This window comes from Dermacentor andersoni, chromosome 1, assembly GCF_023375885.2.
Source record: "Dermacentor andersoni chromosome 1, qqDerAnde1_hic_scaffold, whole genome shotgun sequence".
Classification (NCBI taxonomy): domain Eukaryota; kingdom Metazoa; phylum Arthropoda; class Arachnida; order Ixodida; family Ixodidae; genus Dermacentor; species Dermacentor andersoni.
This window is the reverse complement of record NC_092814.1, coordinates 180666621-180682587: the sequence shown is the minus strand read 5'-3', so window position 1 is coordinate 180682587 and position 15967 is coordinate 180666621. Positions and strand designations below refer to the sequence as shown.

General features: G+C 45.6%; 1 protein-coding gene across 1 annotated transcript; it reads right to left on the bottom strand.

Annotated features, from left to right (window-relative positions):
* Nucleotides 1–2575: 2575 nt before the first annotated feature.
* On the bottom strand, nucleotides 2576–6994 carry LOC126547286 (uncharacterized). Its single transcript, XM_050195253.3, has 2 exons — nucleotides 6230–6994; nucleotides 2576–4564 (listed from the first exon to the last, which is right to left on the bottom strand). The coding sequence occupies exons 1-2, from the start codon at nucleotides 6254–6256 to the stop codon at nucleotides 4193–4195; spliced, it is 399 nt and encodes a 132-aa protein (XP_050051210.1). The 5' UTR covers nucleotides 6257–6994; the 3' UTR covers nucleotides 2576–4192.
* Between the last annotated feature and the right edge of the window lie 8973 nt (nucleotides 6995–15967).

The following is a 15967-nucleotide window of genomic DNA, read 5'->3' as shown; positions in this document are numbered from 1 at the left end:
TGCCTCCATCTATTCTGTAACGACCGGTTATCTGCCCTGTGCATTACGTGACCTGCCCAGCTCCGGGTCTTCCTCTTAACGTCATCCAGAATATCGGCTATCCCCGTTTGTTCTCTAACCAACACCGCACTCTGCCTGTCTCTTAACGTTACGCAGGCCTAATATTTTTCTTTCCATCGCTTCTTAGGCGATTTTTAACATCTTTTTCAAGTTTATTTGTTAACCTCCATGTTTCCGCTCCATATATTAGTACCAGTCGAATGCGAGACAAATGTAGGCTTTTTCTCTTCAAGAACAGCGGTAAGTTGCCGTTCATGACTTGTTAACGCCTGCCGTATGCGCTCTGATCCATTTTTATTCTTCTGTAAATTTCCATCTCATTATCAGGATTCCCGTGTGTGCAGCTGGCCTAAATAAACATACTCTTGCACATATTTCAGAGGCTGACCGCCAATCATGAATTCTAGTTTTCTTGCCAGGCTATTAAACAGTTCTTTTGTACTCTGCATACTTAACTTCAACCCTACTTTTATACTTTGTCCGCTAAGACCCTTAATCATTCATTAATGCGAAAGCATTAAATGGCTCATGAGGCGGAAAACCTGGGGTTGTCGGCGTGACCACAGGATGGCACAAAAAGGCTACAAACCTTCGACCTTTGGTGGGAGTCGAACCCACGACCTTTGTTGTTAATTAAAGCGAAGTTAATTGACAATGACGCATCCGTGATCTGTCAGTAATATGGGATGTTTTCAACAATTATTTTCAATTCGTATTTGTACCCGATAACAACTTCATTCCTTCTCTCACCAATATAGTTTGTTCTGAAGCAATCAGTCACATTTACATAAACAACGAAGGCATTCTTAACCTCGTATTAAACTTGGATACAAAGAAATGCACCGTTACGGACGGAATACACTATGCATTCTTGGTTCGCTGTTCCATGTGGTCATCAAGATATCTGACGGTCATATTCAACAATTCTTTATCATCTGCCACTGTTCCTTTCTTATGGAAGTTAGCTAAAGTGCTTCCTCTTTATAAATCCGATGATAAGCAGTCTTTGTCAAACTGCAGACCAACTTCAATAACCTCACAGTCATGCAATATCTTAAAGCATATAATTCGTAAACACATAGTGATTTTCCTGGAATCACATAATATTCTAACATACAGCATGGGTTTAGGCGCGGTTTTAGTACGACGACACAGTTGAGTTTACGCGTGACATTTTTCTTTACCTTGATGTTGGCAACCAGGTTGACGCTATCTTTATAGACTTCTCTAAGGCATTTGAGACAGTATCACATGCTACACTCCTTGGTAAACTTACCGCTGTACTAAATAATCAACTAGTTAACGCGGATTTCAAGCTTTCTTTCACTTCGTTCCCAGTTCAGTTTGTCTCTTACAGATCGACCGACTTTACTGCTATTGTTGTGACCTCTGGAGTGCCCCAGGGCTCCGTCCTTGGGCCACTGCTTTTTTTTTTATCTGCATAAATTATTTGACTGTTAACATCTCTTCTAGCATTCTTCTTTAGACCGATAATTGTATTTTATACGAAGTGATTAACTGTTCTAATGATCATTAACGTCTCCAGGAGTCACATTCTAGGTTTTGCACTTGGTGCAACACCTGGCAACTGGACATTAATTTAGGTAAAACCTTCCTTATGTCTCTCTGTAAAAACTCTTCTCGTTCTCTTTTTCATTACATCAGTAACCACGTTGTGTGTAGGGTATCTGAGTATAAGTATCTCGGTGTCATTTTTACGCATAACATGTTATGGTCTAATCCCATTGATTACATTTGTAACAAAGCACTAAAAAATTAGGTTACCAACTTCGTACGCCATCCAACTCTCCAAAAGATACTAAGCTATTATATCGCTAATCTACTACTATTATATCGCTAATCTACTACTATTAAATCGCTAATCCGTCCTGTTGTTGACTACGCATCTGTCTTTTGGAACCCTTATAAGCAGTGTGAGATTAACATGCCAGAAGCAGTTCAGAAAAAGGCCAAGATTTATGTCACCGTTATGATCGTGACTTTTCATCCTCGTCTGCACTTCGTTCCTTAAATTTAACTTGGCTCTATACACGTCATCGTATAGCATCGTTTGATTTCTTGCACAGCATCGTCAATTCTTCAGTTAGACTTTCAAAAAACTACTAAACTCACGCCAGAGTCATCTACGAGACATCACAACTTCAACTCGATGCCCTACTTTCTACGCACCAATATGCTTAAATTCAGCTTTTTCCTTCATTACATAGGAGACTGGAATTCCTTACCTGGGTCTATTCGCTCATGCTCATCCCGAAGTTTCGCATCTGCCATCTAAGACAAAGGGTCTTAGCCTATCACCTCCATCGTTGTATCACATTTTTATGAGTAATTTCCCTCTGTTAACCCACTCCTGCAACAGAGCTTATAGCGCTGCAGTATGTGTAAATAAATATATAGATAGATTATTTAAGTAAATAAGTAAATAAATAAATGTTGTACGCTGCAACATAAGATGGTGCTGCTGCATGTGAGCACAAAGAGCAGGATGGCAATGTCACGCCTCAACAGCAAAGTTTAATGCCCATAACAGAACATTTTGAACAAGCACAGTTCACCTACGTATCGCGCAGTTGGTTGCAACAAACTGCTTGTAGTGACAAAACTACCACACAAGACAAAAAAAAACACTCCAAGAAAGTTCATGGCAAAAGCCTATGAAAACACATTCCGTACTTCGGGTGAGGAAAATGCAAGTCACGGGACGGGGTAACACTGCAGGGAAAGGAAAAAAAAAAGACGTAGCATGCTGAGACTTCGAATTATATTGATAGTTCTGGCTGCTTTCTTTTTATCTTTTTACGTGTCTGCTGGCTACAGACGCGTAGTGTGCACGGATGTCTGAGAAGACAACTGTTCGCGTACCGTTTTCAAACCCTACAAGTGAAAGAATTGATTCGTGACCTTGGAAGTAGCAATGCCGATATGCACTGTTATTCGTCTCAACCCACTGTCTCAGCTGGCTGGCGAACTCTTTCCGTCTCTCACGCGATGCCTCTTCTTCTCAAACTTGCACTGGCCACTTCGTTCATTCACCGCGTCCAAGCGCTGTCGTCGAGCCGTGACCTCCTTACAGGCAAGTGCGTTCACCCGTCTTGGCTGTAAAATACGATTTCCTTGGTAGTCCTAACAAATGACATATTTCAGCCAATGGAAGAGAAACGCGGCACTTTTGCCAGGCGACTCCACAGGGCGAGCACCACGGTCTTGCGATTGCTTTATTCCCTCCTTGCCCTCGTTTTCAATGCCAGGTTCTTGATGTCACTTTACGAGCCTCCAGTCATAGGCGTCGTGTTTTAAGGGTTGCCCGTACACAAGCTTGGAAGGTCTTGTCCTGCTAAAAAAGCGCTAGTACATACGAGTGAACTCTCATTCTGGGCACGGTTGTCTTCAAACGAAAGCAAATAAAGGGAACTGGATGAATCGCTGTGCAGCCATTGTGAAATTCTGGGAGAGTTGCAATGCCTGTTAACGAGGCAGCTTACAATGCACTTGATGCATGTCAAGGACCGCACAATGTTGATCACCGTCGCTTGCAGCTGTACCAGCGCTCCGTAAAGCTGCCACAACACAAGACCATGGCACGGCTGCCTCTGACCGTGAAAAAAAAAAAAAAGCTGGACACAGAACAAGCGCAAGGTGCACTGTCGCGGTCGGTGCATATCCCCAGCGTAAACCTGCAGAACGCGCTTTACACCAGTTGCATCACGTGCGTAAAAGCTGGGCGAGTCGACGGGCCTGTACGCCGGTATGCCGACAGTTCACACCAGATAAACAAGCCGCGCGAACGCCACGACTGCTCGGCTGCCACGAGACTTAGGTGCCCTGCTTGGCATCAAGTGCGTTGCGTAGCCGCCGCGTCAAATACGTGGTCGCCAACTAGCCGAGACAGCACGGCACGGTAGCCAAATGACTTGCAGCAGCTGCAGCTCACCCGAGAGACGAAACAAGACAAAAACCCACACCACACACACCACGCGCGCCCGTGACCGGCGTTTAGCTTCGTGCCTAGGGCACCGAGTGGACGCTGACAGTCGCTGCGTTACGCGCCCGCCGCCTGCCTACCCGCCAGCTTGGTGGTCAAGTCGGCGAGGCCTGGCGCGGGAGTCTCCGGTCACATATGTGTTCCCCTCCTGGCGATGTCTAACAGGCGCGCCTGGACAGGGTCTTGGAGGAACTGGGAGCACAGGGTGAACACCTCGCGGAACGTGTCGGTCATGAAGTCGGCGAGGGAGCGCAGCAGGGGAGGACCGCCCACCACCATTGCAGCGACCAGAAGGCACGCCAAGACAACCACAGTGACCGCGGACAGCGCAATCAGCAGGCGGAACAGCATGACCCAACAGAAGAGCTCCACGAGACGCAGTACGTTGAGCAGCCAGTGTTTGTAGAACGGACGCCGAAGGCGGGGCCACCGGAAGTGCTCCAGCAGAGGAACGTTGGGACGCATGGCACGTCCGCGTCCGTCCGCTCGGCGGTTGTGCGCCTGCGCATCGTATGACGGCAGCGTGACTGAAAGTAGAGTATTTCTAGTCGAGTCCGGGTCTAATATCTACGTAACAGTGTGTGGAGAGGGCGGCTCAAAAGCACGAGGAATGGACAGTTCAGGTGGGGCGTCAAGAGGAAGGCCGGGTGCGGAGTGAATCTTAACGCTCAGTCCTCGCCAGTCTCAAGCTTCAAGTATATAGATTTTCGCACAAAAAGAGATAAGCTACCATCTGAAATGCCACTAGATCTATGCACATAGACTTGGTTATCATTAACTCAACTTACATCGTCAGTTTCCCGCACAAGACGAAACGCGTAAAACTTATCCTTAAAAATAAAAAGTACCTATTCTGCCGGCAATTGAGCAGAATACGTACACTGCCCAGTCATACTGTCAGATATACTGCCTTACTGCCCTTAGGTCGAATCGACCTGCTTTGTCCCTAGTGTGGTTTGATCCTATGAGATCATTTAGTATCCGATAATACCGGGAGACTGAAGCCACAAGTGAACGCCTCAGATTATAACAAAGCCGGCGGCGCAGTATCTCAAGGGCACCCAAGGGGGATCGGGGGGGGGGGGGGGGGGGGGGGGAGGGTCAGTGCATTATTCTGATGGCAGAACAGCCACACCCTAAAACATATCAAGCCTAACCGTCATGCGGAGTGATTTAACCATCTGTGAAGCTCCGCCTCTGAATCAAGCACTGCAACAAGAATGCGGCGCAGCTCTCCTGGGTCGGAGATCTTTGTATACAACACAGTTACCTATTCCTTGTTAAAATTATTACACGCCGGTGTTTGAGCATTCGCGTAGTTTCACGCCTTCACCAAATACGAGCACACAGAAAGACAACACGTGACTATATTTATATAATTATACGCGTAGATTTCTCTGCGGACTTTAGTCCGAACTATTCAAATGCCTGGACATTTCGACGTGCAGCAGTGAAGCCGTACACAGGCGCGTACATTTTGCTTGTCGTCAATCGCCAAGCATTTCTCTATAGTGATTTCGGCACCGAAAGTATTTGTTTCCGACAGATCGCTGACGGTTTGTACATTAATTACCGCAAGACGATTTTTTCCCTACGTTGTTTCCTTTTTCTTTCGCGGTGAAACGCGATGTCAGATTGGCGATTGACGAAAGCATATTTTTGTTGCTCTCTACGGAAGGCTTTGTGGTTGCAGAGCCGTGCTATTCTGGCGTAGCAAGCTATGAATGCGCTCGCTAACAAAAACGATGGCAGGCAAAACAGTAATGAGCCATCAGGAAGACAGCTCCACTCCTAAAATTAAAATGTTCGGAGAAGCCCCCGCCATGGGTCTTGGCAGGCATGTAAGGTCTAAGGCCTGCCCTGAGCTATGAGGTGCAGCAGCGAACAATTAACAAACGGAGCCCACTCGCAGTCGCAACAGCCGGCTCTAACTGCGGCACAGGCAAACAGCCGAAACACGGCGCGTACGTACGCCGATTTAATTTGAGAACGACAGCGAGAGAGCGATTACCGCACAGTTTTGGCAGCCAAGCTTGCTCGGCGCCTAAACAGGCAAGGCGCGCTCGATCCGAAACCTTCCTGGAACATCTCGAAGCACAAGCTCGATCCTTCGTTCAAGCCTCTCGCAGTGCTCAAAACGAGTCCAAGAAAATCCGCGTGCCTCACCTGCTTATTCCTTCGTTGAGACTTCATGAAGCCGATGGTGTCGTTCGACAATCTTAGCGTTGCACCGGGGAAGCTTCCAAGACACGCTGACCACGCCGAACGGCAAAGAACGCTGGTCTGCGTCGTCAGCGCGGTAGCGCTCGACACGTCGCCTCACGAGATCCGGCACGCGCACGAAGCACTTGCAGCTGCCTCTTCTTCTTTTGCTTGCACTTCCTATACCCGCAGTCGTGCGCACGTGCGGCGCTCTTTCTTCGCGAACGGGTTGTAGACGCATACTACTATACGCGAGAAAAGACGACGAAAATGTAAGCCAACAAGTATCGACAACCTCGGTCAGGCGACGCTACGGGCGCTACTGGCGTAGATATCAACATCCTCTTCGAAGTAGGGTGGTGGCTTATGTCATCAAGTTCGTTACATTTACCTTTCTCCTGTGTTTATTATCGGCCCTTAAAATCCGTGGCTCGTGTTAACAGCTATCGAATTTGAAAGAAAGAAATTGGCTTCAAAGTATAGTTTTTTTTTTTCCTTCTCCGTGCCCCTCGTCTTCACGACACGCGTAATCCAGCCGCGTTTTACTATAGTAGGATAAAACTTAAAAAAAAAAAAACTAGCAGTTGGCAAATAAGGCACACGGACCGCGCGTGGTTGTGTTACTCCGCCTGCCAATCACAGAAGCAAACAACATCGTCGTCATGTGACCTTTTCAAAATGGCGCCGTACTTGATACCTCCGGAGCGTCTGCGGTTATTGAAGAGTATTTTCATCGGTGGAAGCGATGAGGTGTGCAACAGACATGGACAAAGTGTATGGAGTCTGAGCATTTCACTCTTCAAAAGTTCGCGGTACAGGTCATTTTTTATTTTTATTCATTATACAGTCCCACATTCGCTCAGAGAGCATTACAATGGGGGGGGGGGGGGGATAGCACAAATGTAAAACAGTTGTAATTAACGTTACATAATAAAAAAACACGGTGACGAATAATGCAGTGCAGGCAGCATAACTATCTCAAAACAAAAGATGGAAAAGAAATGAAAAGGACCATATGTACATATTGTTAAGAACGGCCAGCTGCAGTGTAAATTTGCCAGCCAGTTACGCCAGTGGTGGCAACCTCATCTTGGAATGCCGCCGCCAACCTCTAGCCACGGCGTGGCTAAGTCGACTTTGTGTCAGTAACAATGCGTGCATCCTCCACTCTCCATCGCTTCAGCTAGGATGCGTTGTGACTGAAGGAGTTCGACGAAGCAGGCTTTGTGCGCAACACGACAACGCGGACCTGATCTGCTACGGGTGGGGGAGTTGACGCGGGAACGCCGAGGAAGGCTCCTTCCCACGCACCGACCAAGACGCAAGACAATGTGCTACTCGCGACGGTTCCGAGTTCTACGAAATTCGTGTGGTGTCGGTTGCGGACCATGAACACGTGTGTGTGTGCATCTGTGTGTGTAAACCGTCCTGTGGAGAGGCGGCTAGTTTGCGATGACTAAACGAACGTTCGCGTCGCCTTGTATCGCGGGAGGACCGAGTGTTTAAAAACTGCTGTTGTGCGGATGCTCGACACACTTTTCTTAAGCAGTCATGTTCGACTGAGACTCTCTCTCAAGCAGTCATGTTAGACTGATATAAATACTGTAAATAAACCCATATTCCTTGTTCTCGATGACAATCAGTCCTTCCCTTCATCAACGTCCTCAGCGTGGATAAGTTGGACGACGGCATGGGCCAGCTACCTTCGAATTCATGCCGGACTCCAATCTTGACAACGGATCACGAGCGATGGGATTGAGCCCCCAATCCTGACAATATATACACATACATGGGCATACATGAATATAGAAACACATATACACTCATATATATATATATATATATATATATATATTAGTAGGCGAGCAAACGCGAAAGAAATACAAAAAAACAAGAAACATAGAAACACACGAATTGATCACATGTCAAGCAGTTCATTAAAAAAGGCTGAATTTGATGTTTTAGAAACGGTGTCCTCAGGCAGAGTATTCCATTCAATGATGGTTTTTGGGGAAAAAAAAGAATACCTTAGCAAGTTTGTTTCTGACTTCATTGGCCTTACTTTTAATGTGTGTTCATGGCGATGGGATATGTAATGCGGGTTAAGCATGTACTTCGATTTATTAATTCCAGCATTGTTGTAAAAGATCTTACGAAAAAATTTGAGACGCAAGCAACGCCGGCGTTCGGCTAACGTCGAAAGCGCTAGGCGTGTTTTCATTTCTGCGACGCTACTCGATCTGCAATAGCTCCCAGTGATAAAGCGTGCCGCTCGGTTTGGTACGCGCCCTAAGACCTATTTAAGGTTGTCCTGATAAGGGTCCCATATCGTGCACGCGTATATTCAAGAATAGGCCTTACGTATGTCGTGCATAATAACTTCTTGGCTGCCAGAGGACAGGGAGAAAATTTCGAGCCAAGAACATTAACATGTTATTCTCTTTCGAACCCGCCGTGGTTGCTTAATGGCTATGGTGTTTGGCTGCTGAGCATGAGGTCGCGGGATCGAATCATGGCCACGGCGGCCGCATTTCGATGGGGGCGAAATGCGAACACACCCGTGTGCACCATTTAGATGCACGTTAAAGCACCCCAGGTGGTCGAAATTTCCGGCGTCCTCCACTACGGCGTGCTTCATAATCAGAAAGTGGTTTTGGCACGTAAAACTCCATAATTTAATTTTTTTATTCCCTTTCGCGGCAATCTGTGCAATGTGATCCTGCCAAGTAAGATGGCTTGAGAAGTGAACGCCGAGGTACTTGGCCCCTGTTACGCTCGAGATGATCGAATTATTCAGCCTGTAAGAATGGGAAACGTCAGTTTTTTTCCTAGAAAAGCACACGTAGTTGCATTTTGATTCATTTAGTGTCATGCACCAAGTGGCACACCAGTTCTAAATTTTATTAAGGTCCTCTTGAAGGAATTTTGCTGTCACTTGGATTGTTTATCGCTGTATTATCGCCGCTGTATTTTCCATCATATTCCTCATTCATTTTTCGAATAAGATTTTGCCCTTGGCATGCCGTACTTCGAAGGATGCCCAGCCCAACTCTCTTTGTAAAGGAAGAAGCTAAAGTCTGCCTTCCGACAGCCCTTTCATTATTCTCTAATCCAATTTCCGCTTTGGATTTTAATCGCAACACTGAGTTTCCACATGAAATTCCAGTAACCATGACTCCTTTCCACACGTCTTGCAGAGGGGATGAACGTCATCGAAGCCGTCGTGATGTTTTACAGCTGGCACTGTGAAAATCTGTGCGTTATCTCGATCCACTTGGCTGAGTTGCGGTGGAAACTGCGGTGGAAAGTAAACAATATGGCATATACTTGATGTCACGGTAATACTCCTGGTGCTTGTAGTGTCCTTCATTGCGTTGTACGTTTCATTCTGCTCGTGTTTTTCTTGCCTTCCGCGTTGAGTACGTTGAGATCATATTTTAAAGCGTTAGCTTTTGTTAGCTCGTCACGCTAACAAAAAAGCACGTTCTACGGACAGCTCTGCGCCTTGTTCTCTCTGCGAATTTACTTTTAATTCCTCAGTTACAGAGGCAACGACAATGTGAAATTGATCACTAGAACAAAAAAAAAAACCAAGTAATCGTCCTCATAGCGAAATATTTTAAGTACGCAATCCCACAAGGAGAGGTTTAACTCATCAACATTACTTAAGAGGAAGCTTTAGCTCGGGCCCAACTCAGATGCCGCCTTTTCAAATTCATGAGGAACGCAAAAACGTTTTTCTGAGATAACAAGGCCGATTTTAATTAAATTTGCTGCATTTGAGAGAGAAACTTAAGTTCCAGTGATTTGGTGCTTGAATGCTTTCAACGGAATTTTCAGAAATTGGTGAGTTAAATAAAATACAAGCACGAAGTTTACAAATTCGTAGCTCTGCAAAAAAAAAAACAGATATCGTCATTCTGTAAACTGCGTCCGTTAGATTATTCAAAGTGGAAAAACTCATATATCAATTTAGATCTCACGTGAATTTTTACATTGTTTACAAAGGTTTTGCGAAAGTCCTCCTAATATATTAGTTAGTAACTAACTTGAGAGCCATGTATAATGCATTATGTCCGCTTTAGATGCACTATTAGATGCAATTCACAGAATTGTGATATTGCTTATCATTGTTGAGTTAAGGACTTGAAAATGTGATACTTTCGATTTCTGAAAATTTGCTATTTTCAACAGTATTTATTAAAATATTGACGTTCTAAATCAAACTTTCGTCACTATAACTCTAACTTTCTCTTAAAAATTCAGCATACCTCATCAAACTTCGTGCAGTCGTTGCCGAGAAGAACGATTTCTCCTTTCCCATGTATTTAGATAGGAGCCCCCGATCTAAAGCTTCCTCTTAAGTGAATGTCGCTCAATATAGCGGCAACCTTAGAGCTAATATAAATTCACGACCTTTAGAAACCTGAATTTGGGACATCGGAATTACTTCGCAGGTTCCGCTGCATGAGTAACTGAAAGATTTTTCTCGCTCTTGTAGTAATAATTGCATGTCTTTAACATTTCCTGTGTGGAGAGTGCCCCTTTATTCATTTCATTATTTACCGAGAAACTTGTTCCACCTTCTTCGTTCGCAGCTTTAACTTATGTGTTGCTTTCACTGCATTACGTTAGTGCTTTGCGGGACGGTGGATGCGTAATTTTTAAGAAACCGATTCTTACTAGAAAGAAGTTGTTCACGCCATGGTGCTTTGAACATATGTTTTTACCTTCCACAAATGCTACTTTACATCAAAGCGCTGCAAATTTATTGTGCCTAATGCTCTTATGAAGGACACATGCCCCGTAAGGTGGTTTCACTGCAGTGCAGCTTTACAAACGTGCCTTTCTAACCTCAGAAACTTCGCGGAATTAAATCAAATGCCACACGTACGAAGGCCGTGTGGCCTTCGTACTTGGCCCACAGTCAGATGACGGCCTGCAGAATATTTAGGTGATATGAAGAAGCGTTTCTTCGTAGTCAATCTTTGAAATTCGCTTCTCATTGAGTGACGCAACCAGACAGCACCCACAGCCTACAGATGGCGCTAGTGGTAAATGTCCTAATTTCCTAGAGAGACCATCAGAGCGCAAACCATACTCCAAGCGGAAGAGGTTGTTATTGCTCAAGCCACCAACGTCTCCGCTACATGCTACATAGTGTCGGATTCAATGACGACCATTAAAGATTACCGTACAGGTCATGTTAGTCGCGCAGCCTTGCGAAAACGACGAGAGCCAGAGGCGACCATCAGACTTCTCTGGGTCTCAAGCCACGAAGGCAATCCAGGCAATGAAGCTGCCCACCTAGCCACCCGCGCACACACGAACCGGAGGGCAGAGGCAGCTCGCCCAGGTGCTCATGAAGAGGGCTCAAAGAGCTATGGGGATAGACTCAGAGCCCGGCGCCAGGAGGGATGCGTGTATCCACCTCCATGTAACACTCTGGAACGACACGAAGCTGCCGCCATCTAGAGGGGTCAAACACACAGTATCTGAGCCCTCTGGATGCTGGCGGCCATTCTTAAAGACGACAGCGTGTCCAGGTGCACGCGTTGCGGTTTGACGCCGGTAGGGCAAGAGTACATAACGTGTGGGTGCACCCGTAACCCGCCCCCCGGGTGACCTCATGCGATCGACCCCCTCCGGGGAGGCCTGGGAGCGCGGGCTCCGAACAGCAAAACATCTACTCCAAGCCAGGCTAGCAGAGTCGGTGGCGAAAGTTGCGGCCCCATGAGCCCCAACCTAGCCCTCCCTTCGGTCCGGCCCCCCTCCTCCCCTTCCTGCTAAAATAAGGTTGCTACCACCACCACCGGACATGCACATCGTCTTTTTGCCTTACTAGCGTCGACTTCAAATACTGGGCAAGAGGAAAGCACCCGTTCAAATACCACATTTGTGATTAGTCCGTGAACACTGATTCCTGAACTTGTTCGTCGGTACACTCCTTAGCACATATCCACAACTTGATATGCGGCACAGAGTAATAAATGTCTGCAAGACTTCAAAATCCATACTGAAAGCTAAACACATACCAGAATTACCCTCTTTCAGGAACTGAACCATTGCTTGGGAGTTAGGTATACAGAACAGATCTGAAAAGCTTAGTGATGCCAAGCAGTTCTGCAGGCAACTAGCGACAACAAACTGCCAAGTTTGTTGTCATCTATGACGCAGACGCCGTCATAGATGGCAAACGCATTTTTTTCTCCTGAAGGTCTCGAAGTCCACGTAGGGGCGACGTCCCCCAAGCCGGAATGACGGCGGCGTCGCGAACGGTGCGTCTCCACCTGTACTCCACCCTGTAAATCTGTTTTGCATGGAAGCGCCCTAACCCGCACTACTTTTAGGAACAAATATTTGTATACCTCAAAAGCGTGGACACAGAATGGAGGAAGAGGCCAAGAAAGTTGGCAGCCAAGTACAGGGTAATCTAAGAGTAAGTATCAACTGGGAGTCATTAAAACAAAAGTGGGAGAAGAGACAGTAAATTGGAAGCGAACAATAAAAACAAGAAAGACCATGGAGATTCACCAGTAATGCGAGGAGAAATTAGAAGAGAAAGTCTAAATAACACAAAGCGCAGTGCCTTGCTATTTCATGCACGAGCTGGTTGCCAAAGGGCAAAACATAGCGGAGCACATATTCCCAACAGGATGAGACATGTTTGCTGCCGCAAAACCTGCAGCGGAAATCCAGGGACAACTCAGCGCATCCTATTCGAATGCGAAGGTAATCACCAAGCGAGACCCGTAGGTAACATCCACTTTCCATAAGCGCTGGAATTCAAAGTGGATGGAAGCTTTAAGGGGGGACGGTACCCAAGACAATCTTTTTTTCAAAAGTAAGCCCAATTAATACTTCATCTTGTGGACAACATGTCCAGCAAGTGACGCGCTTGTAGTTGCACCACAAGCGATTCAAAAATCGCGCTTCTGATGTATACCCGCTCGTGAAAGTGGGCATGGCTTCTAAACAGGTTGTTTACGTTGCAATTTTCACTATAAATAAAGTAATGGAACAGTGATGCAGACAAAGAAAGAAGGCCAAGGCAAGTGCCAGAAAAGGTCGCCGAAAGAAATCTGAGGCAGATGATATTGCAGACTACGCCCCAGGCGCGTACTAGCATGGTCGAAAAGCTAAAACTTTAAACAAGATTTCTGAAAACACTCTTTTGACTTGTATAAGGAACATTTAACTACAATGAATAAACGCTTTTCTTCGAAATTTCAGTCTGTAATTGATCAGTGGTCATCGCAGAGACTGAATTAAAAACATCATTTTTCATTGAAAACTTTCTTTATTTACCACTTTCTCGATACAAAAGACCGCCTAGTTATAATGCCAAATCTATTACAAAAATTGTATTTGAGGAATGCTATTATGAAGCTTATTTCTTTCATTTCAATAAAAAAAAAAACGTGTTGTAAGGAAGCACTATCGTCGCTTTAGAATGAATCGTTATTTTTTAAATGTTCCTTCACCAAAGTAACAAATTTCTTTCATTTATGTTTTTATAACTTACATACTACTCAACATTTTTGGTCGAATTTTCATATGAAAGAAGCAGAAGCACATTTATATCGCTGCGCAAATTTTGAATTGTTTGTAGCGAGTGGAAGTTGAGATATTCGCCGAAAGTTAGTCTTCTCTCCGGGTACCATGCTCCTTTAACCGGCCAGCAGTCGAGATAAGCGAGAGACGGTTAGAGTATTAATGGGTAAAAAAAAAGCAAGGAAGAGGTTAATAGGACCGCATCAATTACAGGCTTAGGTAACTGTACAAGGTAGAGTTAGAGCTTTTAAGGAAGATACAAATTGTCAAGAAGATGTAGGCAAAAGGCTAGACTGATAAGCAAGTATAACATACTTTGCTAGCTCCAGCAGCTAGATTAGGTTACTATTTGTCACCGCCCCATTTCAGAAGGGATGCCAATAAATTATTGCCTCTAAAACGTATTTGTTCTGGAAAGGGGCCACACTCCTAGATCTTTGCCACCGCATCCTGATCTTTTCTTTCCTCCTCGCTTCCGCCGCGCCGGACTTACATGAACGCTAACTGGCTGCGGCGAGAGAAAGCGCGCCCCGTCAGCTGAACTCACGTCGGCGGCACGTCATGAAACTTGTTTGGCAGTTTTTACGCAGATTCGCACATGTCCCGTCTGAGAAATTGGTGAGATTATGTCGGAAGCCGCCGAGCTCGGAGAAGGAAGCCAGCTCCGGAGGAGGACGGCGCCTGGAAGTGGAAAGGAGAGGCGTGCGCCGGGAAAGTGTAGACAATGTATGGGAAGGTACAGAGGAGCGCAGAAGCCTAGTAATAAACCACGTATAGTGTTCATCCCAACAGTTGCCCAGCGTGAGATTGGCGCAAGCACTTTTCGCGAGCATTGAATAAATTAAGGCTGTATCATGGTCAGAATGTTGTGAAATATCTTCCTGCTTCTGTTCCTAAAGTTTTTTTTCCGGACGATTCCGCACATTGCTGCGCTTCAGACGGCCACATAAGCAACCAGGAAGAGCCCACCGCTGAACCACTCCTCGATACTCTTTTTTTTTTTTTTTTAAGGTGCTCTTAAGTTTACCTCTGGCTCTTTTTAAAGACATTCTCTTCCGTACAACAACCTGTCAGCACCTTGACAAAGTCGTAACCATGTTATGAGACGATAATTCCAGAACAACTCTTCAAACAGCCGAAACAATAAGTGCGCGCGTTGGCTGTTTTGCGGCGCACAGCGGCCGCAAGCGGGAAAAGCGTGCCTTGAGGCGCCATGCAGCCCATCGGAGAGTGCAATACAAGGCGCGCCCAAGTAGGAGTGTTGCTCTTTTTGACATTTCTTGTGCTGGCCACCCCTACATAATAATAATAATAATAATAATAATAATAATAATAATAATAATAATAATAATAATAATAATAATAACAATCACCATCATCATCGTCGTCGGGGAGGCCAGAAACAAAGTATGCTACTTGACCCCCCCCCCCCCCCCCCCTCCGTCTCCATTTCAAGCAGTCACTTTTGGTTGCACACTGGTATATCCAACAAAACAGCCGAGGCCAAATTTTCTTTCTGAACATAGTGGCAATAATGAACTCTATGATGGCAGCGCAAGTACAGCTTTATTACGTATTCCATGCTTTGGCAGCGGCGATTGTCTTCCGTGCATCGTCACGACGTGCATTAGCAGACGACGCGCGGGACATGTCCTGCACCTCTGCATTGCGCAGAAGACTGGCGTCAGGAAGTTCTCTCCAAAACACATTTCAGCCTGCGGTGCTTTTATCATCCTGCATTATTTTGTACCCGCTAAACCATATTTGAAAACAAAATTAGCTTGCTCCACTTAACCTAAGAGCCAGGGGACGGTCTGGATAAAGTATAACAAGCAGCAGCGATCAACGATTACGGCATGCAATATTTTGATTATCAAATACCAAAACTGTTAAATTGCTATCGAGATATTCGACATAGCGTTTTAGTCTGTTTCTTATCACCTTCAAAAAAAAAAGGGGGGGGGGGGGGGAATAAAACATCAGACAGGTCTGACTGACGAATTTGATTGTGGAATCGACTTATCCTAGATGTGTTGGTATAAACGACCATGTTGAATGTGCAGAACCATTGTTTGTTTAGAGGCATTATATGAAGCGCTACAAAAGTTTCTCTGCTTTCCTGAAAGCACAAAGAATGGCAGAGATTTC

Coding starts and splice junctions, on each gene's coding strand:
- LOC126547286 (XM_050195253.3), bottom strand. CDS start 6,256: ATGAAGTCTCAACGAAGGAATAAGCAG. Junction 4,565..6,229: donor CTCAACGAAGGAATAAGCAG/GTGAGGCACGCG, acceptor TACGATGCGCAG/GCGCACAACCGCCGAGCGGA.